The 25,951-nt window shown below is 48.8% G+C and overlaps 1 protein-coding gene across 4 annotated transcripts in view; it reads left to right on the forward strand.

Moving 5' to 3' along the window:
* Nucleotides 1-4,750: 4,750 nt before the first annotated feature.
* Nucleotides 4,751-25,951, forward strand: part of CD8B (CD8 subunit beta) — a 46,618-nt gene continuing 25,417 nt past the window's right edge. Inside the window, exons 1-6 of one of the 4 annotated variants that reach the window (XM_054475766.1) lie at nucleotides 4,751-4,864; nucleotides 8,297-8,656; nucleotides 13,606-13,695; nucleotides 19,909-19,998; nucleotides 21,724-21,760; nucleotides 24,367-25,087. In XM_054475766.1, coding sequence (XP_054331741.1) covers nucleotides 4,822-4,864; nucleotides 8,297-8,656; nucleotides 13,606-13,695; nucleotides 19,909-19,998; nucleotides 21,724-21,760; nucleotides 24,367-24,379 — 633 coding nt within the window. In that variant the 5' untranslated portion in view covers nucleotides 4,751-4,821 and the 3' untranslated portion in view covers nucleotides 24,380-25,087. Of the gene's footprint in view, nucleotides 4,865-8,296; nucleotides 8,657-13,605; nucleotides 13,696-19,908; nucleotides 19,999-21,723; nucleotides 21,761-24,366; nucleotides 25,088-25,951 lie in introns of those variants that run through there. The other 3 variants (XM_054475763.1, XM_054475765.1, XM_054475767.1) reach the window with 3 other exon arrangements.

The raw sequence follows: 25,951 nt of genomic DNA on the forward strand, positions 1-25,951 counted from the left end.
AGACCAAGGCGGGTGGATTGCCTAAGCTCAGGAGTTTGTTTTAGTAGAAACCCTGTCTCTACTAAAATACAAAATAGCTGAGCGTGGTGGCACGTGCCTGTAATACCAGCTACTCAGGAAGCTGAGGCAACAGAATTGTTTGAACCTGGGAGGCGGAGGTTGCAGTGAGCCGAGATAGCGCCACTGCACTCCAGCCTGGGCAACAGAGCAAGACTCCGTCTCTACAAAAAAAAAAAAAAAAAAAAGTAGAATGTGTCCGTGGGGAGGTAGTACTGGTAAAGTGTTTGTACGAACTTGATTTTGGGATATGGAGCTGCACTTTGACCTCCAATAGGGGAACATTCCATGGGCCTGGTCTCCAACTTGGAAATAAACTCTCTAAAAACATTATTTTCTTTGCTTTGCACCTCATGTGACTTCTCTGAGTAGGAGGGATTCTGCTTTCATTTCTTTTAATGGTAACAGTGGAATCATTAACTCCCTACTAAAAGAGACTTATTCAATATATTTTTGTTTGATTTGGGCTCCCTTTGATGGTGGTTAGTTTGATATTTGAGACTTTTTCCTAAGGAGACTATAAAAAGCAATCTAGAATTCTTCTCTTTGATTTGGGTTAGAACTAACTGTGAGATTTCCAAGTGGAAAGTGAACATCAACCTAATAAGCTTTTATTCTACATGGTTCAAAATGTTCTCTGTAAAACTGATCTAAAAATCTGCTTGTATTCTGGAATTTTCTTATTGCACTATCTTAATTTTTTTTTTTTTTTTTTTTTTTTTTTTGAGATGGAGTCTTGCTCTGTCACCCAGGCTGGAGTGCAATGGCGCGATCTTGGCTCACTGCAACCTCTGTCCCCTGGGTTCAAGCGATTCTCCTGCCTCAGCCTCCTGAATAGCTGAGATTAGAGATGGGGTTTTGCCATATTGGCCAGTCTGGTCTTGAACTCCTGACCTCAGGTGATCCACCCTCCTCCGCCTCCCAAAGTGTTAGTTAGGATTATAGGCCTGAGCCACCGTGCCCGGCTGCACTATCTTAATTTTTACACTAGTTCTTTTACCCGTTCACTCCTTCCACAGCTATTTAAAGAGCACCCCTCATTTATGAATATAGGAACTGAGGCCTGAGAGTGGGTAAGTAGCAGAGAAACGATGCCAACGGGCACTCTTGCTGCTATACCAGTGCGGTCCAGGCAGGTTATGTATTCTCTGATTCCATTTCCCTTTTCTCTTGGGCACCCAACTAAACTCCATTTTCCAGGCCCCTTACAGTTGGTTGAGTCCATGTGACTGAGTTCTGGCCAGGCACCACAGTGGCAGCAGGTCACACTGCAATGACCCAATCTAGCAGTTCTCAACCCATCAGACCAGCCCTCCTTCACCAGAACAACTCTTTGTAATGATACTTTTACTGTCCTGAAATGAATTTCACAGATAATAGGCTCTACCTACATACGTAATTTCAAAACAAGTCAACAAAAATCCTGAACTATATAAAAGAGGAGATTGCTTTATAATAAACGGGTGAGTATTTTAACCAGCCAACACTCAGGCACAGCTGCAGGAGACAATATAGTGAGGTCCCCAAATACTTATACCAACCTGTACTGAACAAACATCAACCGAAGAGAAGTCAGAGCATGAGGTGATCTGTAGCCAAGACCAGGAAAATGGAAGAGCAAAGGCACAAGTGAATGGTGGACTAAAAACTGCTACATTCAGAGAAGGCAAAACCTGAGAGGGAAAGGTACTGTATGTTGATAGGCAAAACTGAGTTTTGTTCCAGGTTCAGTTAATTACAAACAGGTTATTCACCTGAATGAATATCCAATGGCACACGTGAACATCAAAGGAAAGGTCCTTCTGTGCACCTGGCTTCCCTGACCCCACCCACTAAACGCCCACAGCCCACCTCAATCAATATGACAATCTCCATGCCCTCAATGTTTTTCCAAGCCACTCCCACAAGAAGGTGATAGCTTCATCTGAGACCTGCTGAGTTACCTCCTCCAAGTTCAATGGGCAAGCAGATCCCAGATTTTATTTAGCCCTGAAGATAACCCAGTGAGATGGCATGGTTGGTATTATTTTCCTCATTTATTCATGTAGAAACTGAGGCCTGAGAGTGCATAAGTAGCAGAGAAGCGATGCTAACCAGTGCTCTTTCTGCTATACCAGTGCAGTCCATGCTGGTTATGTATTTACTGATTCCATTTCCCCTTTCCTCTTGCGCACTCAAGTACACTCCATTTTCCAGCCCCCTTACAGTATGATTGAGTCCATGTGACTGAGGTCTGGCCAGTGGAAAGTAGACAGAGTGATGTTGATGCTTCCAGGCCTGGTACCCAGCCCCAGCACCCCCTACACCACCCTGGTGAAGGCAATCATCCTCTTTTCCCTTTGCACAGTGATCCCTGGAGCCATGAGTTGAAAATGGGGGAAAGACCCTGGTCGCCTGCAGGACTGAGTGGAGCAAATACTCCTTACTCCCTGGCACAACTGCACTTGAATGTCACAGAACAATGCAGGGGATTTGTATTGAGTTAAACCACTAATATTTAGAGGTTAATTTATCACAAACGCAAGAGTTTCCATAACTAATTCATCCAGGGGTTCCCTGTCTATGATTTTAGACAATACCTGACAAAGCAGTGAGCAACTTTTAATCATTTACTGAGAAAGTTGTTCCTTTTGCAATGTTGTGGCACCCATGAGAGAGTGGATAGAAAGAAGTAGCTTGTGTTTTCTAAACAACAAATACTTTGAATACACATACAAAGAAGAAATACAAATGGCCAACAAGCACATGAATAGATGCTTAACATCATTTCTCATTCAGGAAGTACAAATCCAAACCACAATGAGATATCACTTCACACCCACTAGGATGGAACAAAACAAAAACAGAAAATAACAAGTGTTGGCGATGATGTGGGGAAATTGGAACCCTTTCATTGTTGGCAGAAATGTAAATGTTCACAGCTGCTATGGAAAACAGTTGGGTAGTCCCTCAAAAAGTTAAACATAGAATTATTGTATGACCCAGCAATTGCACTGCCTGAGTACATACCTGAAAGAATTGAAAACAGGCACCCAAACATATATTTGTACAAGAATGTTCACAGTAGCATTACTCACAAAAGTCAAAAAGTAGATATAGTAGCCTACTCAGATGTCCATCATTAGATGAACAGATAAAGAAAATGTGGTATATACAGGTACATACACAAAATATTACTCGACAATAAGAAGAAATGGTGCTACAATGGGGATGAACCTGAAAAACATTGCGCTGAGTCAAAGAAGCCATTCGCTAAAGACCACACATTGTATGGGTCCATTACATGAAATATCTAGAACAGGTAAATCCAAGAACAGAATGAAGATTAGTTGTTGCCAGGATCTGGAGAGAGGTGGCAATAGGGAGTGACTGCTTAATGGGTGCAGGGATTTCTTTTGGGGAAATAAAAATATTTCCGAACTAGATAGATGTGGTTGTACAACATTGTGAATGTACTAAATACCACCGGACTGTATGCTTTTGAATGGTTAACTTTGTGTTATGTGAAATTCACATCAATTTTTTTAAAAGCTCACACTAGTGTGTGGTCTCCCCAGGTCTATGTCCATCCAGACCTCAACAGTCGCGCCTGGGAGCGAAGGCAGTATCCAGGGAGACTCTGGCCTCTGGCTGGGCTGAGTGACTTCTTTTCCCTCAGTGCCTTTGAACTCTCTGCACCCAGCTCAGCCATGAGCAATGCTGTCACCAGCAATAGGCAGAGGGGCTGGGGCAAGAGTGGGATGGAAAGAATACTAGATGTGGAGACCAAATGTGACAGTGTCCTTGCCCCGCTGCCTGCTTTAGATCTCAGGGGACACGCCATTTCCTCTCCGATAAACTCTAAGCTCTTAGGGTAACCCGTGGGCCTGCCTGGCTGGGTCTTTGTTGACCTTTACAAGGGGCCTCTCCCGCAGCCCTCCAAGGGGTCCCTCTCCCCCGCAGGCTGCATGCCCAGTTCTCCCTGGACCCCCCCCCAACCCCCTCTCTACTAACCCCCGTTTGAACAGGAAGACACAGCCTGAGCCAGGTCTCCCCTCACAAATCTCCCCACCAGGGCTGGATCGCGCAACAAATAGAGCCGGCCCCAGGGCACTCGCCGGCAGGGCGCAGCCAGTGATCGTCACAGTCCTTCGAAATTCTTAAGATCTAGGTCTTGCTGCACCCCCACAACCTACAAACAGGGTCGGGGCCTTCTCTGCACTTCCAGTTCCCAGCTCACCTCCCTCAGTGTCACAGCCGGTTACCTTTCCTTCCTCCCTGGCAAGGGAGGGCAAGGCTTGGGGCTTGCTGACTCCAGGCCCAGCCCAGCCCGGGGCACCCAGGAGCCCCTCAATTACTACTCAAACAGACAAGAAGCGGCCCGAGTTAGTGGCCAGCTCCACCATGCACTACACATCCTGACCTCTCTGAGCCTCGACTGTCACTCGGGGTCACAACCCTTTCCTGAGCACCTCCCGGAGCAGGGGGCGATGACACACATGCAGCTGCCTGGGGGAGGCCGGCGGTGTCACCTCCTTTCTGGAAAGCGGAGGGCCCTGGTGGGCTCTGGAAACGCAGCCCAGACCTTTGCAGTGCGAGGAGGATGAGGGCGGAGACCTCGCGGTCCCCAACACCAGACTCCCGCCCCCACCGCACCCGGTCCCGCCCTCCCCACTGCCCCCCCAGCTCCTCGACCAGGGCGCCCCGCCCGGCCGGCTCCTCACCCACCCCAGCCGCGACTGTCTCCGCCGAGCCCCCGGGGCCAGATGTCCCGGGCGCGCCACGATGCGGCCGCGGCTGTGGCTCCTCCTGGCCGCGCAGCTGGCAGGTAAGGCGGGCGGCGCGCGGGCTGTCCAAGGGTCTGCGCTCCCGGGGCCTGAGCGGGGAGGTGAGAAGTGGCTGTCCTGGCCCTGGTCCTGGCAGGGTGCAGCGTCGAGGCCGCGGCGGCGGGGCGCCCGGGAGGCAGCTTGGCAGGCACGGTCTCTAAGGGTGGACATAAAATACCCCCATATCGCATTACCCCGGGGGATCAGAGAGCCCCTGGACTGAGGCCACCTCCCCGCGAAAGCCTGGACGCAGGAGAAGGGGAGGCAGTGAAAAGGGGAGCAAGTGAGGGAAGGAAAGAGAGGGTCGCTGGAGGTCACGAGGGGAAGGAAACAGGTCCCTGCTCAGGGTCCCCGCAGGATGTGCTCCGAGGAAGGTTGGCCAGGCCAAGGGTCCTGTGGTCACATTTTTAGTACTTCCGGGGAAGTGTTTGTAGTACAATCAGACAAACATCGGGCGTTCCCAGTTCTCGGAGGGCTAGGGCAGGGTGATCCCTCTGGCTCCCGTTCTCCCTGATGTCGCCGGTGTTGGGTGTCATGGGTAGCGTGGCTCCCTAGGAAGCAGCCTGGAGGTTGGGTTGTTGGAGTTGGATGGGGCATCTGGATGGTCCTTCTGAATAAGCCCAGCCAGATTGCCTTTTGGAAGAAGCCTCTACACACCCGGAAAAGTGCCCAAACTTGTCGATTTGCTCTCGTGCCCAAAAAGCCTAAAGCTGGTCATCCTGCCAGGGGGTGACAAGGCCTGCCCACCGGGGGTTCTGGCCCAGTGAGTGCAACATCATAAATAGAAAGAGCCCAGGCCGTTCAGAGCACTAAAGTCATTACTGATGGATCTAGAAACATCAGGTCCCTCTGAGAATGGAATCCCTGGGTTACCGAGGGGAACATGCAGTGAGGCCTGGCTCCATGTCCAGCACACAGCAGGGACTTGGCCACAGCCCCCAGTATTCAGTTCCTAGGGGACAAAAAGCAAGTGGGCCCCGGGAAGAGCCAGGGTGTGTCTCAGCCAGGAGAGGAAATGCACACTCACAGCCCAGGCCTTGCTCTTACAGGAGTCGCTTCTGGGTTTTCCCCGAAGGGCTTCGGGCACCTGTGTACTTGCAGCCCCACTGTGTGCTTATGAGCACATAACCACCATCCGGGAGAGGATTGCAGGTTTCTTCAATTCAGTGGTTCAAAGTCAGGTTCTGGGGTCCCACAAGCTAGGTTTTAATCTGGATCACTGTGTGACCTTGAGCACGTCTTTAACCTTCCTGAGCCTCTCTTTCCTCATGGGTAAAGTGGGTGCAAAACAGTATCTCCCCCACAGGATTTGGTGAGGATCAAATGAGACAATGTATGCGCCATGCCAGGCACAACTCAATAAACTGGCATTATTGATTCTTATTAACTCCCCCAAGAAGTAAGTGACCCGAAGCAAGGAAAAACCTCTGCTCTGCTGGAACGGCAGTGTGGTGTTTGGGGAGACAAGAGGAAGCCCAGCAGCCACTTGTGCCCCAGGCATCATTTCCTTCTTGTTTTTATTTTTATTTTTTAATAATTTTTTTTTTCCAAGACAGAGTCTTGCTCTGTCGCCCAGGCTGGAGTGCCGTGGCGTGATCTTGGCTCACTGCAACCTCCGCCTCCCTGGTTCAAGTGATTCTCCTGACTCAGCCTCCCGAGTAGCTGGGATTAGAGGCACGTGCCACCATGCCTGGATAATTTTTGTATTCTTAGTAGAGACAGGGTCTCGCTATGTTGCCCAGGCTGGTCTCGATATCCTGAGCCCAAGTGATCCTTCTTCCTGCCTCGATCTCCCAAAGTGCTGGGATTACAAACATGAGCCACCACACCCAGCCCCATCATTTCATTCTTGATGCAAGCGAAAGATAAGAGTGGTCCAGGAGCGAAGTCAAAAAGTTGAAGTTCATTTCATCAGTGTTGGAGAAGGCCATTATGGGGCCACGGAGCCTAGCTGCAAGTGCAGGCAGGATTTTAAACATGAGGTGCTCAGTAAGCCGGCTCCTCTTGGGCACACACACATGCCCTCTGGCCCCCTCTGCCTACCCAGGTCTGTGTCCTCTCTGTACCTCCCAACTCCTGCGTCTCTGCCCTGGCCTGCAATGTCTCCCTTTGCTCCTCAGCCAAAATGAAGGGCTCACCAGGTCAGATTGTGTTTGTTGGAAGCTGTGCAGCCTTGGTGTGAATGGAACCTGTTCTGATCCTTCTCCTTGAGATTTAATTTACTTCCAGTAACAACCCTGTGATATGAGACACGGGGACAGTATTTACCTGTGTACATGGCCATACAGTTTGCAGTGTGCTTTTTTGGACAGCATTTCATTTCTTTCCAACCCTCAGAGGCAGGCAGGACAACAGCACCAAGCTGCCCTCCTTTCATAAGAAGACAGAGGCTCGGTGACTGGCCTGAGGTCTCATAGTTGGCACGGCCAGAGACTGGGTTCAGGGATGGGTCTGTGAGTCCTGCTCTAGCTCCTCATGAATAAGCCCCTGCTTGCCGGGTGCTTCTCGTCAGAGTCTAAGATGAATTCCCAGCCCTGCTTCTGTGGTGTCTGTCCTTCCACTGGGGAATAGGGATCCAGTGACCCATCGGTTGCTGGGCTCGGGGGTCATGGGCTGTAATTGTACCTACCAGGGGACAGCAAGCTCTTTTTGCTGTCTGTCCTCACTGTCCAGCAACGGACAGACCAGCCACATGCTCTGCTGTGACTCTGGGCTCCTCTCCCAGCCTGTCCTGGGTCTCCTTCAGCAGTTTGGAGCCTACCAAAGGGCTGTACATCCAGTGGCAGCCAGGGGAGGTGAAAGGCGACCAGCTTTGGCTTCAGACTTCAAATCCTTGAGTTTGACTCCTAGGCCACTTACATACTATAGGTGGGACTTTGAACAAGTAACTTCATGCCTCAGTTTCCCCATCTGTGTAATGAGAATTAAAAATCCTGAATCCATCCTTGTGTGGTGGTACATGCCTATAGTCTCAGCTACTTGGGAGGCTGAGGTGGGAGGATAGATTGAGCCCAGGAGGTCAAGGCTGAAGTGTACTATGATAGTGCCTGTGAGTAGCCACTGCACTCCAATTGGGCAACATAACAAGACCCCATGTCTTTAAAAAAATTCCAAAGCCAGTTTGAGGCTTGATTGAGTTCCTTTATGCAAGGGCCAGGCATATAAGTACACAATAAACAAATGGCAGCTCTCTCCCCTGTACCTTTGTAAAGCTGAACTTAGCAAACACCTGCCTTCCAGATGATCTCCTGGGAGGTGGGGTATGTGAGCTCTGAGTCCAGGAGCCAACAGCTGCATCCAACACAGTCCCTGGACCCGTTAACTGGGCAGGTTCTTCCATGGCTTTTCCTTTGACACTTGACTCAGTGTGACTGCGAGGTCCCACAGCTATGGCTAGGAAAATGTGCGATGTCGCTGTTCTTGGCTTTTCCTAGTTCTCCATGGCAGCTCAGTCCTCCAGCAGACCCCTGCATACATAAAGGTGCAAACCAACAAGATGGTGATGCTGTCCTGCGAGGCTAAAATCTCCCTCAGTAACATGCGCATCTACTGGCTGAGACAGCGCCAGGCCCCGAGCAGTGACAGTCACCACGAGTTTCTGGCCCTCTGGGATTCCGCAAAAGGGACTATCCACAGTGAAGAGGTGGAACAGGAGAAGGTAGCTGTGTTTCGGGATGCAAGCCGGTTCATTCTCAATCTCACAAGCGTGAAGCCGGAAGACAGTGGCATCTACTTCTGCATGATCGTCGGGAGCCCCGAGCTGACCTTCGGGAAGGGAACTCAGCTGAGTGTGGGTAAGAAGCAGGCTCAATGCTATCAATGAGCACCGATTGTGTGCCAGGCACGTGCCAGGCACTGGGACCACCAGGCTTCAGTGTGCCGCACTCTGCAGCCGTGACTAATGGCACTGCTGCTAATAGTAACAGAAAGTACATGTGGAGACTTAACCAGGCCAAGCCCCTCCAAGTGTTTACATAGTTAGCTCGCTTAATGCTGCCAACCACCCTGGAAGGTAGGTCTATTACCTAACCACTTTAGATGGAAGTAAGGTGAAACTGGAAGAGGCGGGTCAGAGTCAGAGATAAGCACTGTGCTTCTCTTTTTTATTTTTTATTATTATTATTTTTTGAGACAGAGCCTCACTCTGTTGCCCAGGCTGGGGTGCAGTGGTGCGATCTTGGCTCACTGCAGCCTCTGCTTCCCGGGTTCAAGTGATTCTCCGGCCTCAGCTTCCCGAGTAGCTGGGATTACAGGCATGAGCCACCACACCTGGCTAATTTTTTGTATTTTTAGTGGAGACGAGATTTCACCATGTTGGCCAGGTGGGTCTCGAACTCCTGACCTCAAGTGATCCACCCGCCTTAGCCTCCCAAAGCGCTAGGATTACAGGCGTGAGCCACCGTGCCTGGCCAGGCATTATTCTTCTTATGGGGACAGGGCAGTGCTGTCCTTCAGGCCACACCAGGGACATTCGAAGCTATGGCTGGATTGGGCTGAGTCCCTTGGCCTTATAGTGGTGTTAGAAATCCCCACAGAGTGTGCATACAGGGAAAGGAGGCCCTTACTGCCCTGACCTACCCAGTGAGGGCATTTCTAGGGGCAGTGGAGGGACAGGTGCCCTTATGTTCTCTGTGAGGGCCTATGGCTCGAATTCATACCTGAGTCGAAGTTAGTAAGGAGACTGAGCCAGGCCCAGCTCTGCTTGCAAACTGGCCATGCTTTCTCCCCTGGGCCTCAGTGTTCTCTTCTGTGTCATGGGGCTGCTGATGGCCTCCATGGCCCACTTAATCCCAGAGAAGCTGCAGAGCTCTGACTTAAGTCAGCAAGTCCAGCAGACACACATTTCAAGCCACAGATGAAATTCTAAATTTTTAAAGTCATGTTTAAAAAAGCAAAGAGAAGCAAGTAAAATTAATTTAAATGATGTTATATTTAACTCAATTTATTAACTATATTTTCATCTCAACATGTAATCAATATAAAAAGTATTGCTGAAATATTTTACATTCATTTTTCATACTAAGTGTTCGATGAGCATTTTACATAAAAGGTATGGCTCATCTCGATTCAGACTGGCCACATTTCACGTGCTCAGCAGCACCTGTGGCGTATTGGACAGAAGGCATTTAGCTATGGGTGGTAACCCTCATAGCCTGGCTCTGGCTCTAGCCCCACCTCCAGCTTGGCCCAAGGCTGGAGCCAACCCCCTCCAGGGCTCCCACTGCCCTGCTTTCTGCTCACCTGAGGGCACTAAAAGCCACAAGGAGACCCAGAAATTAGACCACTCGGCGTGAGGAAGTGCAGGGGCAGCTGGGGACAGCAGCACGATTAGGAAGACACAAACCAAAGTGATGCCCCGCCACCTCTTGCTAGCCTGGGAGGGTGTATTGCAGGCAAGAAGCTGAGGCATCCCTTCACGTGGGGGTCCACTGATTTTCATACTGAAAAATGGGCTTTGGGAGTTTGGGGTTTGGGGTTTGGGGTTTGGCTTTGGCTTATTGTTTTTGTCTCTGTAAGCCCCACACCTTTCCACTCATGAGATTTCAGGGTCTGAGAAGGTGGAGGGTGGAATAAACACAGCTAGTTTCCAGAGCTTCCCACCGCCTCCACCCCAACCGCACTCACTCCTGACTTTTGTGTTTCCAAACCCCAAACCCCTCCCAGCACTGCAGGAATGTCAATGCCTCTCTCCAGCGCTGGCTTGCAGCCAAACCTGCTTCTCCCCAGGGCTTGTAACTAGACCTTCTTCGGAGCCAAAACCCACCTTCTCACCCAAGAGAGGCCTTTTAGAGGACAAAGCTGGGATGGTTGAGAAAGTGTTTGGGGAAAGACACGACGTTTTTCAGGCCCTTAAGTATATCATGGGCTCAAAGTTTTATTCCTTTTAAGAACAGAGAGGGAGAGATTAAACTGGGGGCTCAGGAGGAATCCAGGGGGACCTGGCTCTAGGCAAGAAGAATTTAAAACAGAACAGTCCCCCAACCTGAGTCTCCCACTAGACGCAGGCTGTGGTGCCCAGCCAAGGCACTGAGGGCCCAAAGAGTTGGCTCCCCTCTGGGCTCACCACGGACCATCTGAGAGATGTCCCTGCTTCCTTGAGTAGAAAATAAGTCAAACAGAACTACTTCTAGGGCCATGAGGATTGAAGGAGGCAACACTCCCAGGAGAGGGCCAGGCTCGTTGCACACTCTCCGACCCTGCTGATGACAGTTTCCTCTTACAATAGTTGCCCTCGGCACTCTGATGACCCAGCGCCTTGGGTGGACCTAAAGTGTTCAACTTTTTGTCAGAAAATCTTTGCACATGAGGTAGTGTGGCAGAACGAGAAGCACAGGTTCTAGAATCAAGGTCTTTTGGTGCAGATACTGGCTCTGCTGCCAGTGGCTGTCTAACTTCGGGCACATTATTTCAGCTCTCTGAGCCTAGGCTTCCTCCTGGATAAAATGGGGACAACAGTGCCTGCCCCAAAAGTTGTTGTGTTCAGTAAACTTATGCTGAAAGGCTCAGCACTGCTCCCCACACATGGTTGGAGCTCAGTGCACGTTCATCCTAGTTGCTTCTTCCCATCAATGTCTTGAAGCAGACAAACAGATCGTGTTCTCTCCGCTTTCCAGAGGAGGCTTAGAGAAGTGAGGGGCTAAAATGTCTACTTTTATATAGAAGATGCCAGCCCAAAAATGACTGATCTGTGGGCTTCCCCTGCCTGTCCCCTCTTCCAACCCCCAACACCTTTTTTTTTTTTTTGAGACGGAGTCACTGTCACCCAGGCTGGAGTGTAGTGGCAGGATCTCGGCTGACTGCAACCTCTGCCTCACGGGTTCAAACGACTCTGCTGCCTCAGCCTCCTGAGTAGCTGGGATTACAGGCATGTGCCACCACACCCAGCTAATTTTCGTATTTTTAGTAGAGACGGGGTTTCGCCATGTTGGCCAGGCTGGTCTTGGACTCCTGACCTCAGGTGATCCGCCTGCCTCGGCCTCCCAAAGTGCTGGGATTACAGGCGTGAGTCATCGTGCCCGGCCTTAATATTTCTTTTCTTTTCTCTTTTTTTTTTTCTGTCCCCCTGACTCTAGAGTTTAGGTTCATGGTGTCTCCTTACTCCCTCTCCTACCATTTTGGAGAAAATCAGTGCAGAGAGATCTGTTTCCTTAACCCACAAAGGCAACGGTTGGACTTTGTGGCCGGCAGTGCCCCCTTCATCCCCAGTAGCTGTGGCATCAGAGCCACAGCTGTCTTCCTTTGCTCTGGGTGCCGGCCCACTGCCCTCTCCCAGCACTTCAGCAGGGGTCACTGGGTTAGAATGAAGGAGAGGAGTGACCCATCCAGGAGTCAGGACAGGGGCTTGGGGTCCCAACACAGCACTCACCACTTGGGGCTGCAGGGGCCAGCTCCCCTCGTCCCTGGCGTTCACCTTTGAAATTAAAGTTTGAGACTGAAGTTCCCTTGGCTCTGATATTAGGTATATATTTTAGGGCCATCTGAGAAGGAAAACAAATCCCCAAATATGACACCTGCGTGGTACTGTACATGCAGAAAAGGGCACCCTCTCCTTCCGTGAGCTTCCTCCATGTGCTTAGGGATTGCCGAGTTGGGCGGAGGGGCTCGTTGTGCCAAAGGCTGGGCGATCCAGCCCTGGGGCTCAAGGTCTTCAGCCAAGTGGAGCCACAGCTACTGAAACTTTTTTTGGACACACTGTCCCTTTAATTCTCAGATAATCCCAAGGAGGAGGTGGCAGTTATCATTATTTCAGCAGATAAGGAAATGGAGGCACAGAAAAATGCTATGACTTGTCCCAAGTCACACAGTGGTTAATCAGGGGTGTAGGTCGGCTGGGCGCGGTGGCTCGCACCTGTAATACTAGCACTTTTGGAGGCCAAGGTGGGTGGATTACCTGAGATCAGGAGTTCAAGACCAGCCTGGCCGACATGGTGAAATCCCATCTCTACTAAAAATACAAAAAATTAGACGAATGCAGTGGTACGTGCCTGTAATCCCAGCTACTCTGGAGGCTGAGGCAGGAGAATGGCATGAACCCAGGAGGCGAAGGTTGCAGTGAGCCGAGATCGTGCCACTGCCCTCCAGCCTGGGCTACAGAGCAAGACTTTGTCTCAAAAAATAAATAAATAAATAAATAAAAATAAATAAATCAGAGCTATAGGCTCTGCTCAGGTCTGTGTGGCTCCAGAGCCTTCCTCTCTCCAGGACACCAAGCTGAACCTCATCCCTAGGCCCCCACCCCTTTCCCAACATCTGAGAATTCAGAAAGCAGATCAAACATTCTATTGCTCTGTGAGCTTCAAGCCTTGTAGCAGCCTAGGGAACAGTCATAAGGACTCCAGTACTTGGATGTAAGACACATTTTGCTCATTTGTTCATTTATTTGTTCTTGAGACAGGGTCTTGCTCTGTCGCCCAGGCCGGAGTGCAGTTGCGTGATCACGGCTCACTTCAGCCTTGACTTCCCAAGCTCAGGTGATCCTCTCACCTCAGCCTCCTGGGTAGCTGGGACTGTAGGCATATGCCACCACGCCTGGCTAAACTTTTTATTTTTTGTAGTGAAGGGTTTCACCATGTTGCCCAAGCTGGTCTCAACCTCCTGAGCTCAAATGATCTCCTGCCTTGGCCTCCAGAAGTGTTGGGATTCCAGGCATGAGCCACTGCGCCCGGCCATAAGACAAAGTTTTGTCTTTGAGTCCACCTGGTGTTCACCTGGCTAAGATATGTGTCTTGCTTTCTTTCTGTAGTTGATTTCCTTCCCACCACTGCCCAGCCCACTAAGAAGTCCACCCCCAAGAGGAGAGTATGCCGGTTACCCAGGCCAGAGACCCAGAAGGGTGAGTTCCCTATCCCTCTGCACCCTCAGAAACAAGGCAGACATCCCTTTGCCCTCTCTCCCTCCCCTCCTTCCTTCCCCAGGCACTTTCCAAGTGTTAACTCTAGAGCCTATCTCCCCGGCCCGAGCTAGGGTCAGAAAGGATGCTGAGTGTGACAGCAACTCACAGTCTCGTGGGGGACAGACTCGTAAATTGTTACTGGACAAAGCTTAATGGAGGAGATCTCCACCCACACCCCTGCACACAAATGTCCACAGCTTCATTATTCATACTAGCCAAAAGCAGAAACTACCAAAACATCCACCAGCTAATGAGTTGATTAACAAAATGTGGTTTATTTATTATCATGGAATATTGTTTGGCCATAATAAAGAATAAAATGAAAGGAGCCAGTCACAAAAATCCGTATACTATACGATTCCATGATTATGGAATATCCAGCATATGATCCTCTACAGAGACAGAATGTAGATTGGTTGCTGCCCAAGGCTGGGGGCTTGGGAAAGAAATGGGGAGTGATTCCTAATGGGTATAAAGTTTCTTTTTAAGGGAATTTAAATTTTCTGAAATTACATTATGATAATGGTTGCACAACTCCATGAATACACTAAAAACCATGACATTGTACACTTTAAACAAGGGGACTTTATATGTAAATTATAACTCAATAAAGCTGTTAACAAACAAAAAATCCACTCAAAGGACCAGCACTTTAAACTTTTCCAGTTTTGGCCAGACGTGGTAGCTCACACCTGTATTCCCAGCACTTTGGGAGGCCCAGATGGGTGGATCGCCTTGAGCTCAGGAGTTAGAGACCAGCCTGGGCAACACAGTGAAACTCTGTCTCTACGAAAATATAAAAAAATTAGCTGGGCGTGGCGGCACATGCCTGTAGTCCCAGCTACTCAGGAGGCTGAGGTGGATGCCTTGAGCCTGGAGGGTGGAGATTGAAGTGAGCTGAGATCCTGCCACTACACTCCAGCCTGGGTGATAGAGCCAGACCCTGTCTCAAAAAAAAGTTTCCAGTTTTAATACCTAACAGAGGACCTAATACACAGTGTGTGCTAGTTCATGAATACATGTTTGTTTGTAAATGAACACATTTGCTTCTCTGTGCTACACCAGACACCTCAGCTGGAGTGTACGCACATACACACACACACAGACGCACATGCCCATGCACACGCTTTCCTTAAACCCATCAGCCCAAACGTGTTTCTGGAAAAATACTGACCTCAGCCCAGCAAAAGTCACTGGTGACAAACAGAAAGTGCCATCTGCTGCTACCCAGAGAACGAACCACAAGCAGCCCCAGGAGCACTGCCTCGCACTGCTCAGTTTGCTTTGTCTTAAATATTTTAAGTACCAGAAATTATCGAGGATGGCACTGGATAGGATCTGGGAGACCGGGGTGGGAAGCTGCCGTCACATGAGGTCACAGTAAAAAGAAAATCAGAACCAATGTACAAGAGAGTAAAGTCTTAAGGAGCTTAAGAGTGACCTTATTTTATAAAGTCCCATGCCCTGACCCCTTCACCTAAATGATTTCAGGGAGACTGAAATAAAAAGGATATAAAATGCAAATACAATAGAGCCACTAAGATAAGGGTGCAAGAACTGGTTGTGTGCTACGGCTGTGGAGAACCCAGCAACATCAATTTAAACAAAGGGAAGACCCCAAGTTGTATGGCACCCCAACCCCAGTGATAGAAAGAAACAACCTGCCACCAAAAGAAGAAACCTTCATCCTAGCACTAAATTCTAGAAGCAATCTGCCCCATTCATCTTCATGTAAGGACAGCTGAATGACGGCGAACTCAGCCATACTTTTATAAATGATGGCAAAAACAAAGGTCTTCAGATTTCTTGCATAATTTCTTTTCTTTCTTTCTTTTTTTTTTTGAAATGGAGTCTCACTCTGTTGCCCAGGCTGGAGTGCAGTGGTGTGATCTCAGCTCATTGCAACCTCCGCCTCCCAGGTTCAAGTGATTCTCCTGCCTCAGCCTCCTGAGTAGCTGGGATTACAGGTGCCCACCACCACACTTGGCTAATTTTTGTATTTTTAGTAGAGGCAGAGTTTCACCGTGTTGGCCAAGCTGGTCTTGAGCTCCTGACTTCAGGTGATCCACCTGCCTTGGCCTCCCAAAGTGCTGGGATTACAGACGTGAGCCACTACGCCTGGCCTCTTGCATCATTTCTTGTATTAACCCTCAGTAAAATCCCAGGGCAAAATGCAAACCAAACATTAATAGGTTATTAAGAATAACCCGGATGTGTGTGAAGGTGACCAAGTGGAGTGAGGCTGGGGATGGGTGTGGGGAAAGTAGGTGGATGTTACAGTGAGGAGAGCAGCCCTGGGTCAGTGTAGCCTAGTGGCAAGTCAGTCAGGCCTAGGTCTGAGACTCTGTCTACCACTGCCTGTACTATGAGACACTGAATAGGTGATTCAGCCTCTATGAACCTCAGTTTCCTTGTCTGTAAAATGGGGATGCAGGATTAAATGAGATACACCAGGCACTCAGAGCTTGTGGGGCATCCACACAGACCTCAAAGCCTGTTATCATGAATGAAACCCATGGGGTCACTGAGAAGGGGCTGCCCCTGAGGCTTAGGGCTGTTCCTAAGACAACACCCTTAAGTGCTGGGGGACCATTTCTAAACCACGGACTCAGAAGCAGAGTGCAGATCCAGAGCTCAGAAGACCCTGAGGCCCCAGTAAGATGAGGAAGGCTGGGCTGGGGGTGTGGTTGGTGTGGCTCTGGCAAATGGCCCCTTACCCAAGCACGTTATTTGCAGCAGCAGCTTTTCCCGGAGAGTCACATTTTGAATGGGAGACAGTGCTTCAGAGGAGACCTGTAGCTACATCGCTGGCCTCCGCAGTGGTCTTAACCATGACCTCTCCTCAGGAAGGAGCCCTGCGGCCCTGTACACCCCTGTGACCTGCACCCACCTCCATTACAGTTTTTAAAAACTTAGTAGAGCCGGACATGGTGGCTCACGCCTATAATCCCAGCACTTTGGAAGGCCAAAGCTGGCAGATCACCTGAGGTCAGGAGTTCGAGACCAGCCTGATCAACATGGCGAAATCTCGTCTCCACTAAAAATACAAAAATTAGCTGGGCACTGTGGTGGGCACCTGTAATCCCAACGACTTAGGAGGCCGAGGCAGGAGAATCGCTTGAACCCGGGAGGCGGAGGTTGCAGTGAGCAGAGATCACGCCATTGCACTCCAGCCTGGGTGACGGAGCAAGACCCTGTCTCAAAAAAAAGAAAAAAAAACCTTAGTTGAGATATAATTTGCATACCGCAAAGTTCACCCATTTTAAGCATACAAATTCAATGATTTTGGGTAAATTTACCAAGTTGTGCAATCATTACCGTAATCTAGTTTTAGAAGGTTTCCACCACCCCAGTAAGATTCCCTGTGCTTGTTCACAGCTCATCTCTGTTCCCAGCCCCTGGCAGCCACTAATCTACCATCTGCCTCTGCAGATTTGCCTCTCCAGGGCATTTCATAGAAGTGGAATCGCACACCATGGGGTCTTTCATGCTTGGCTTCTTTCACTTAGCACCATGTTTTGAGGTTCATCCAGGTTGGGAGAACAAATAGGAGGTGAGAGGGAGCCCAGCAGATGCCCTCAGCATCTCAGAGGGGCCCCTCATCCAGCCTCCCCCTCAGTGTGTGAATCTCCTCTCCACACCCCAGCCATCCAGCCTTGGCTTGTTCCCCTCCAGTGACAGTGGGCTCCCTCCCATGTAGCAGCCCGCTCCCTTCCCTCCTGTACCTCTCATGCCCTCATTCACCTGAGGTGGGACCCACAGGGGCTTGGAACTCAGAGGATCTGTGTCACACCCTGGTCCTGCCTTTTAGTAGCTGGGTGACCTTGGGTATATAATTTCCTGGTCCTGCCTTTTAGTAGCTGGGTGACCTTGGGTATATAATTTAACCTCTTTGAATCTTGTTGTTTTTGGTTTTTGAACTGTGAAATGAGAGGTAAAAATAATGGCAAGCCAGGCACAGTGGGTCACACCTGTAATCCCAGCACTTTGGGAGGCCAAGGCAGGCGGATCACTTAAGGTCAGGAGTTCAAGACCAGCCTAGCCAACATGAAGAAAACCCGTCTCTACTAAAAATACAAAAATCAGCCAGGTGTGGTGACAGATGCCTGTAATCCCAGCTACTAAGGAGGCTGAGGCAGGAGAATCGCTTGAACCCAGGAGGTGGAGGTTGCGGTGAGCCCAGATCTCACCATTGCACTCCAGCCTGGGCAACAACAGCAAAACTCCATCTCAAAAAAAAAGTAAATAAATAAATAAATAATTTAAAAATACCAATACCTTTCTTCCTCACAAGATGGGAGTTTGCATTTAGTATGTACTTAGCACATATGTATTCAGTAAAAATTATCTCTCTTCCTTGACATCCACAATGCTTTCTGATTTTCCAAACCTCAAGCCCAAATCTGCAGCCTTGCCCTTTCACCCATGGACTCTGTTCTGTGCCTCAGCTACTCAAGGGACCAGCCACAGGGGCCTGAAGGGTGTCAGAGAAGGATTTGGGACATTGATAGTGTAAAGTCTGCTGTTTAAATAGCACACAAAATGGACAAAGGAACAGATAGTCAACTCGTAGAAGAAAAATCATACAAGTTCCCAATATATGAAAATAGGCCAAAGCTTATAAGTAATTAGGGAATTTAAGTGAAATAACATTTTCCCCCACTTGACTGGCAAAAACTAAAACATTTTGATGATATCAAGGGTCAGCAGGGTGCACTATTGGCGGGTGGGGACGGAAGTCAGTGCCGCCTTTTAGGGAGGCATTTGACAGCATCTGTCACAATTTAAAATGGGCAAAGTCTGTGATTTAGTAGTTCCCGTTCTCAGTATTTACCTCAGGAAGGCACCTTTGTAAGGAAATATACAGGTTGTTTTCTTCGGAGTTATTTGTAAAAGTAAAACACAGGAAACAATCAAAAGGCCCACTGATGACAAGTAACTCATGGTACATCCATGCTGTCAGATGTTACTCTGCTGGAAGAAAGAACACATTGACTAAGTGAAGGAAAAAAGGCACGTTGAAAAAGTAAAGGTACAAGAGAACAATTTGTACAGTATAATCCACTCTATATATTTTTAAAAACTATATGTATTTAAGGCCGGGTGTGGCAGCTCACACCTGTAATCCCAGCACTTTGGGAGGCCGAGGCGGGTGGATCACTTGAGGCCAGGAGATTGAGACCATCCTGGCCAACGTGGTGAAACCCCGTCTCTACTAAAAATACAAAAATTAGCCGGGCATGATGGCACGCCTGTAATCCCAGCTACTTGGGAGGCTGAGGCAGGAGAATCGCTTGAACCCAGAAGGCGGAGGTTGCAGTGAGCCAAGATTGCGCCACTGCACTCCAGCCTGGGCGACAGAGTGAGACTCTGTGTCAAAACAAACAAACAAACAAACCCTATATGTATCTATAAAAATTACATAGGCATGGAAAGAAAAGTTACTAAATTATCAATGGTGATTAACTCTGTGAAGGAGCAAAGATGTCAGGGAGCACGCTAATCCTATATTTAAATGTCTTACAATGAAAATATATTCAGCTATTTCTTGTAAAATTAAAAGTTTTAAAAATAAATAGTAAAAGACTCATTACCAGGCATGAAAATTGTCTACTTCTTAAAAATTTGGATGTGAGATATGAAATTTTGTATTTAAAATGATTTCAATGATGTTTAAAGTGCTTACAAAGACTAGATGATGGCCGGACATGGTGGCTCAGGCCTGTAATCCCAGCACTTTGGGAGGCCAAGGCAGGCAGTTGCTTGGGGCCAGGAGTTTGAGACCAGCCTGGCCAACATGATAAAACCCTGTCTCTACTAAAGATACAAAAATTAGCCGGGCATGGTGGCACATGCCTGTAATCCCAGCTACTCGGGAGGCTAAGAAGAGAATCCCTTGAACCCAGGAGGCGGAAGTTGCAGTGAGCTGAGAACGCGCCGCTGCACTCCGGCCTGGGTGACAAAGCAAGACTCTGTCTCAAAAAAAAAAAAAAAAAAAAGACTTGAGGAAAAATACGTTACATCAAAATGCAAATGGTGGTATTCTCTGGGAGGTGGGGCTTCCAGTTGAATTTTTCCCTCCTTGTATTTTTCTGCGTGTCTCATGCAGAAAAATGTTCCGTGTTGAACACATGGCACATGTGTGTTTTCCAGGCCCACTTTGTAGCCCCATCACTCTTGGCCTGCTAGTGGCTGGCGTCCTGGTTCTGCTGGTTTCCCTGGGAGTGGCCATCCACCTGTGCTGTGAGTTGTCTCCTCTTGGGTCATTGGGTGTCCCTGTTTGCTGTTTGAAGTGTCCCTGGGATACTTTCTTCTCTAGGGGAGCAGAGCAGATGGCAGCCTGGTGGGAATTTGCCTCAGAGAACCTATGGTATTTCCAGAGGTAGTTCTTGGCCTGGGGCTACGCAGCTAAAACCAAAGATCACCCTGTCCCTGGAGTCAGGCAAACCTGGGTTTGAGTGCAACGTGGCTGTTTCCTGAACCAGTGCCCTGGTCTCTCTGAGCCTCGGCTGCCTCAGATGGGGGTAAGACATTACCTACCTCCCAGAGTTGCTGTTTGTAAATTCCTGCCCCAAGTGCCTGGCACCTGGCACGTGTCAGTAAGTGGGAACTCACGTGAGCAGTTGAGACCAAAGCCCAGTGTCCAGAAAAGTTTGCCTATGGGGCTTGTGTTGTGTTCCTAGAAGCTAGAAATCCTCTCCACGCCACCGATATTGATGAGGCTGTGGGAAACAGAAATGACTGCTGCTCCCAGCCACCCCAGAGACGGGACCGTCTCCTTCTATGGCCCCCACCCCAAGCTCTGCACAGCACTGGGTTCACAAGAAAGACGAGGAGCCGGAGGGGAGGCCTGCATGGCTGCCCTAGAGCCCAGAGCCCAGACTCTACCCCGGTTCTTCTGCTCACCTGTGCCACCTCGAGCAAGCCCCTTCCCCTCTCTGCGCTTCTATAAAATGGGCAGGCGGGACAGCAAGGGCATGAAGTAGATCAGTGGCTCTTAACCTTTGTAGGTCACAGACGCCTTTGAACATACGATGAAAATAATGGACCTCTCCCCACGGAAATGCACCCAGAAGCATACTTTTGCCTACAATTGTTCCCCACAGAGGGGTCCATGTACCCCATTCTAAGAAACTCATAAATTTCAGTAGTTTGCAAACTCTTTCGATCAAGGAAGGACCTCATTGGTAAAATATTTTGAAACACATTTAATAACATGCATAAAATATTAACTAAGCGAATACAGCTAATTGAATATTATAAAGTAAATGCAGCAGTTGGCTGTATTTACTTATTTAATATTTTATGTATGTTATTAAATATGCTTCAAAATAAAAAGTAAGTTGGGTATAGTGGCAAGTGCCCGTACTCGAGAGGCTGAGGAGGGAGGATCACTTCAGCCCAGGAGTTCAAGTCTAGCCTAGACAACATAGTAAGACCCCATTCCTAAAAAAATAAATGAAAATCAAAAGTAATAACGGCTGAAATACAAATGTCAATAGACATGCTTTTATTTTCTTCCTAACTCCCAGTGGGAAATCTCGCTCACCCTCTGAATGCAATTGCCCTAGCCTGAGACTGCCTGTCTCTGGGACCTTTCATGTCTGACCTGCTGTGAAGGGCAAGCAGATGAGTTTAAGGACACAGACTCTGCAGCTGATTAATTGAGTTTGAATTCTGGCTTTCCCACTTACCAGCTGCATGACTTTGGGCATGTTATCCAGTAACTCACTGACTCTGTGTCTCAGTTTCCCTCATATAAAATGGAGATCTTAAAAGTAGTATCCAACTCAGGTTTTCAGTGAGCATTAGGGGAATTAAAATGTGTAAAGTGTTTGGGCCAGAGTCTGGGACCGGGGAGGTGGGCTGACGTGTCAGCTGCCCCCGTGACAATCCTCCTTGGCCTCTGGGGCTCAGCGCCGTGACCCACAGCCCACACTGACTGGCGCCCTTGCTTTCCTCTTCCAGGCTGGCGGAGGAGAGCCCGGCTTCGTTTCATGAAACAGTAAGTGTATAACCTGGGTGTGGCCCTGGGTTCCTCAGCCCCTGCTGCAGCTTGCAGCCTCTAACTGCAGCAAGGAGCCAAAGTCAGACCTCATCTTCCAAAGATCATAGACTCGGCCGGGCATGGTAGTGCACACCTATAGTCCCAGCTACTCGGGAGGCTGAAGCAGGAGGATCACTTGAGCCCAGGAGTTCAAGGCTGCAGTGAGCTATGATGGTACCACTGCACTTCAGCCTGGGCAACAGAGCGCGACCCCATCTAAAAAAAAAATTACAGACTGTATAAATAGATGGGGTGATAGAGTTCAGGAACCTAAGAGATAACCTAAACAAACAAACAAAAACCTGACCAATAACTTAAATGTATTTCAAGAACATTCTTAGCTCTCCTGAGGAGAGCAATCAGGCTTTGCACGCACAGAATACCGCAGGGTATCCCAAACTCATCCCATCCGTTATTTCATCCCACCTATTATTTCATCCCCTTGGTTCTGCGTGAGATAAGAGGTTATCACCTCATTTTACAGATCAGTGAGAGACTACTGGAAGCGGATTTGAAGACCAGCCTCTTCCACCAGCCATTGCTTTCCTTCCCTAGGAGCTGCCTTTGTCCCACCTGCCGCCCTCGACCCCATCTGGGTCCTAGGAGTTGGCAGAGTCACATAGCACTCTTGGGGCCCACTAAGCTGAGAAAGCGCCTGTACTTTCCCTGGCCTGGGTTGGGACCTTTAGTGGTGGCCTTTAGTCACCACCTTTGCAAGTTGCTTTGCCCTGGTAGGGCAGTGACATTAGGTCTTTCGTCTTTCATGAGGCTGTTGGAAGCCATCCTGGGCCAGGGCAGCATTCCTGCATTTGATTTTTGTTTCTCAAAACAGAGACTGTTTCACATCTGCCTATCCAGTTAATTACATTTGATCCTCAGAACAACCCCCTCTATACAGAAATGTTTGGGGGAGCAAAAGTACACACCTCTAAATTGAAGAGGTCAACAGGGTCTCTTGCTCAAAAGCTCCAACTTTAGGCAGAGACAGAGCTGGGTTTGAATCCCATCTGCCAATCACCATGTGACAGCCAGCAAGTCACTTCACATCTTCAAGCCTCGGATTTCTCGTCTGTAAAATGAGCTAACAGTGCCAATCTCACAGTCAGTGTGAGGACTCACTGGGGTATTATCCTTAAAGCATGTGGCCCCCGGCCCCTGGAGTCAGAGCACAAGCTCAAGTCACTTCAGTAAATTCAACTCTGCAAGTGCAACAACAGATAAACAAAATGTATTTTTAAATACTCTAAAATTGTAAATAGCCATATAAATTCATATTACTATATGCTCTGCATTGTTGTACACATTATATTTATATCGAGAGTGGCTTAAACATGCCTGCTGGATTTTATGGGCAATTTTCAATGATATTTTAATTGTGTGCAATTTTCACCTTGTGTGTTGAATTTAGAAGCTGCCCCCCTACTCAAGAGATAAAACTTGAGTGTAGCTGCCTCAGGCCAGACCTCTAGAAAGTTCCATTCAAGGCTGGGTGCAGTGGCTCACGCCTGTAATCCCAGCACTTTGGGAGGCCCAAGGCAGGTAGATCGCCTGAGGTCAGGAGTTTGAGACCAGCCTGGCCAACATGGTGAAACCCCATCTCTACTAAAAATACAAAAAATTAACTGGACGTGGTAGCAGGCGCCTATGTAATCCCAGCTACTCGAGAGGCTGAGGTAAGAGAATCACTTGAACCCAGGAGGCAGAGGTTGCAATGAGCAGAGATCACACCATTCCGCTGCAGCCTGGGCAACAAGAGTGAAACTCTATCTCAAAAAAGAAAGAAAGTTCCGTTCAAAATCTCTCCCATGATGATCTTTCATGGAAAGTAGGTCCCTCTCTGGTACTAACTGTGGTCTGGGTCTGTTCCCACCCCTTCATTTTAACGTGCTCCCCAGTGATCTGATGCCAGTTCTGGGGAGGCTGGAGGCACGACCTCATGCTTTTGCAAGCCCAGGATCAGCTTGAGGCAGGGAAGGGGCTCCGGGTGGTCATGGGGGGACCCTGAGCCCTCCACACTCTCTTCATTTCGAACAGTTGTACTCTCTTCTATTGTCTGAGTTTACACTTACCTGTAACATGTCATTTAAACAAAAGGGTTTGTGGCTTTAAAAAAGGTTGAAAACCACCTCTGGTTTTGCTCTCATGATCCAGGCGTGGAGGAAATAGCCCGTGGTGCTCACAGATCTGAGTTGCGATTTGAGGTAGTTGTTCCCCAGCCTCTAACTGTCCTTAGAAAATCATCCCATCCGCAGGCTAATTTCTTCTGGCCCCTTGATATAAATTTGTGATTCTCTTAGATTATCTTAGAGGTACTACAGGAAGTAACACAATTCAAAGCTACAGTTCTTTGAGCTGCAGTTTTGTTTTGTTTTGTTTTGTTTTTTAGCCTTAACAATCTTTTTAATGACTAAGATGGGTCCTAGAAACATACTAACAAAAAACTTTCGGCCCTAGGCTACTTGGAGTAGAACTCTGCATTCTCATTTGCCATTTGTCTCTGTTACAGGAAATTCAATATCGTTTGCCTGAAAATAAGTGGTTTCACAACTTGCTGTTGTTTTCAGATTTTACAAATGAGCAGAGAATATGGTTTTGGTGTCCTGCTACAAAAAGACATGGGTCAGTAACGAGAACGATGTGGAAAAATGAGAGAAGGGACACATTCAACCCTGGAAAGTTCAATGGCTGCCGAAGCTGCCTGCTTTTCACTGCTGCAACGCCTTTCTGTGTGTGACGTGCATGGGAGCAACTTGTTCGTGGGTCATCAGGAATACTAGGGAGAAGGCTTCACTGCCCCCAGGGCACTTCACAGAGTGTGCTGGAGGACTGAGTAAGAAATGCCGCCCATGCCACTGCTTCCGGCTCCTGTGATTTCCCTGAGCTGGGACCTTTAGTGGTGGCCATTTAGCCACCATCTTTGCAAGTTGCTTTGCCCTGGTAGGGCAGTAACATTGGGTCCTGGGTCTTTCACGGGGTGATGCTGGGCTGGCTCCCTCTTGGTCTTCCCAGGCTGGGGCTGACCTTCCTCGCAGAGAGGCCAGGTGCAGGTTGGGAGTGAGGCTTGCTGAGAGGGGCTGTCCAGTTCCCAGAAGCCGTGTCAGTCTCTGAGGGCTTCCTTTGGGGCTGGGAACTTGTGGGTTTGAGGATAGGAGTTCACTTCATCTTCTCAGCTCCCATTTCTACTCTTAAGTTTCTCAGCTCCCATTTCTACTCTCCCATGGCTTAATTCTTCTTTCATTTTCTGTTCTTTTTATACAAATGTCTTAGTTGTACAAATAAAGTCCCAGGTTAAAGATAACAAATGGCTCCTGTGACATAAATGTGCGAAAGCCCATCTACAGCAAAGACATCAATGCTCAGTGGAACAGAAACCATAAGGAGAAAATTTGTACATCCTCCTTTTGCACCTGAGATCCTCATTTGCCCGATGTTGTAGGTGTGGAGAGTCCTAGAGAGGCTAGGAAGCGCCCAGGGCACCCAGAGCCAGGCTGCAGGTGCCTCGGGCCCATCTCCCAGCCCACTCCCAAGCTGAACTAGCATGTGTTCATTTCTACCGCGGGTTGAACCCCAGGGATCCCTGGCTTCAAGTCAGGCACGCACCAAAGAGAAGGTAGGAGGCATGAGGGGTTCTGTCACATGTCCCTTCATTTTCTTATCGATTCTTAGCCTTGACAGTTGGAGAAGGAAAAAGCAAGGAGAAAGTGCTGAGCAGGCGTGGAGAGTGAAGAGCAGGACCTCGTGCGTGGGTTTGAAAAAGTGCCTGAGTCCCATCTTAGCCACCCCCTACCTGAGCTTTAGCAGCCTAGGAGCTATTGCACCATAAAACACTGCAACCTGAGGCTGCATTAACAGAAGCACCATGTCCAGGTCCAAGGAGAATCCAGCCTCACCTGCTTTTCCTGGCCAGCTCAAAGAAGGACATTGACAAATCAGGTTATGTTCAGTTACCTGTGACAAGCACAGAATGTAAGAAATGTTACAAAAAAACAGGAAAGGAAAGACAACTCTGGGGAAGGGGCAGTGTGACCTTCTCCTGGCATCTGGGGTGTGGCCGCAGCAGAATGAGGTGTGGTGGGCGGAGTTAGAAAGGCATAGATGCAGTGTTACTGGAAGGAGGGCCTTGAGTGTAAGTTGTCCAGGTCCTTGGCA

This window comes from Pongo pygmaeus, chromosome 12, assembly GCF_028885625.2.
Source record: "Pongo pygmaeus isolate AG05252 chromosome 12, NHGRI_mPonPyg2-v2.0_pri, whole genome shotgun sequence".
NCBI lineage: Eukaryota > Metazoa > Chordata > Mammalia > Primates > Hominidae > Pongo > Pongo pygmaeus.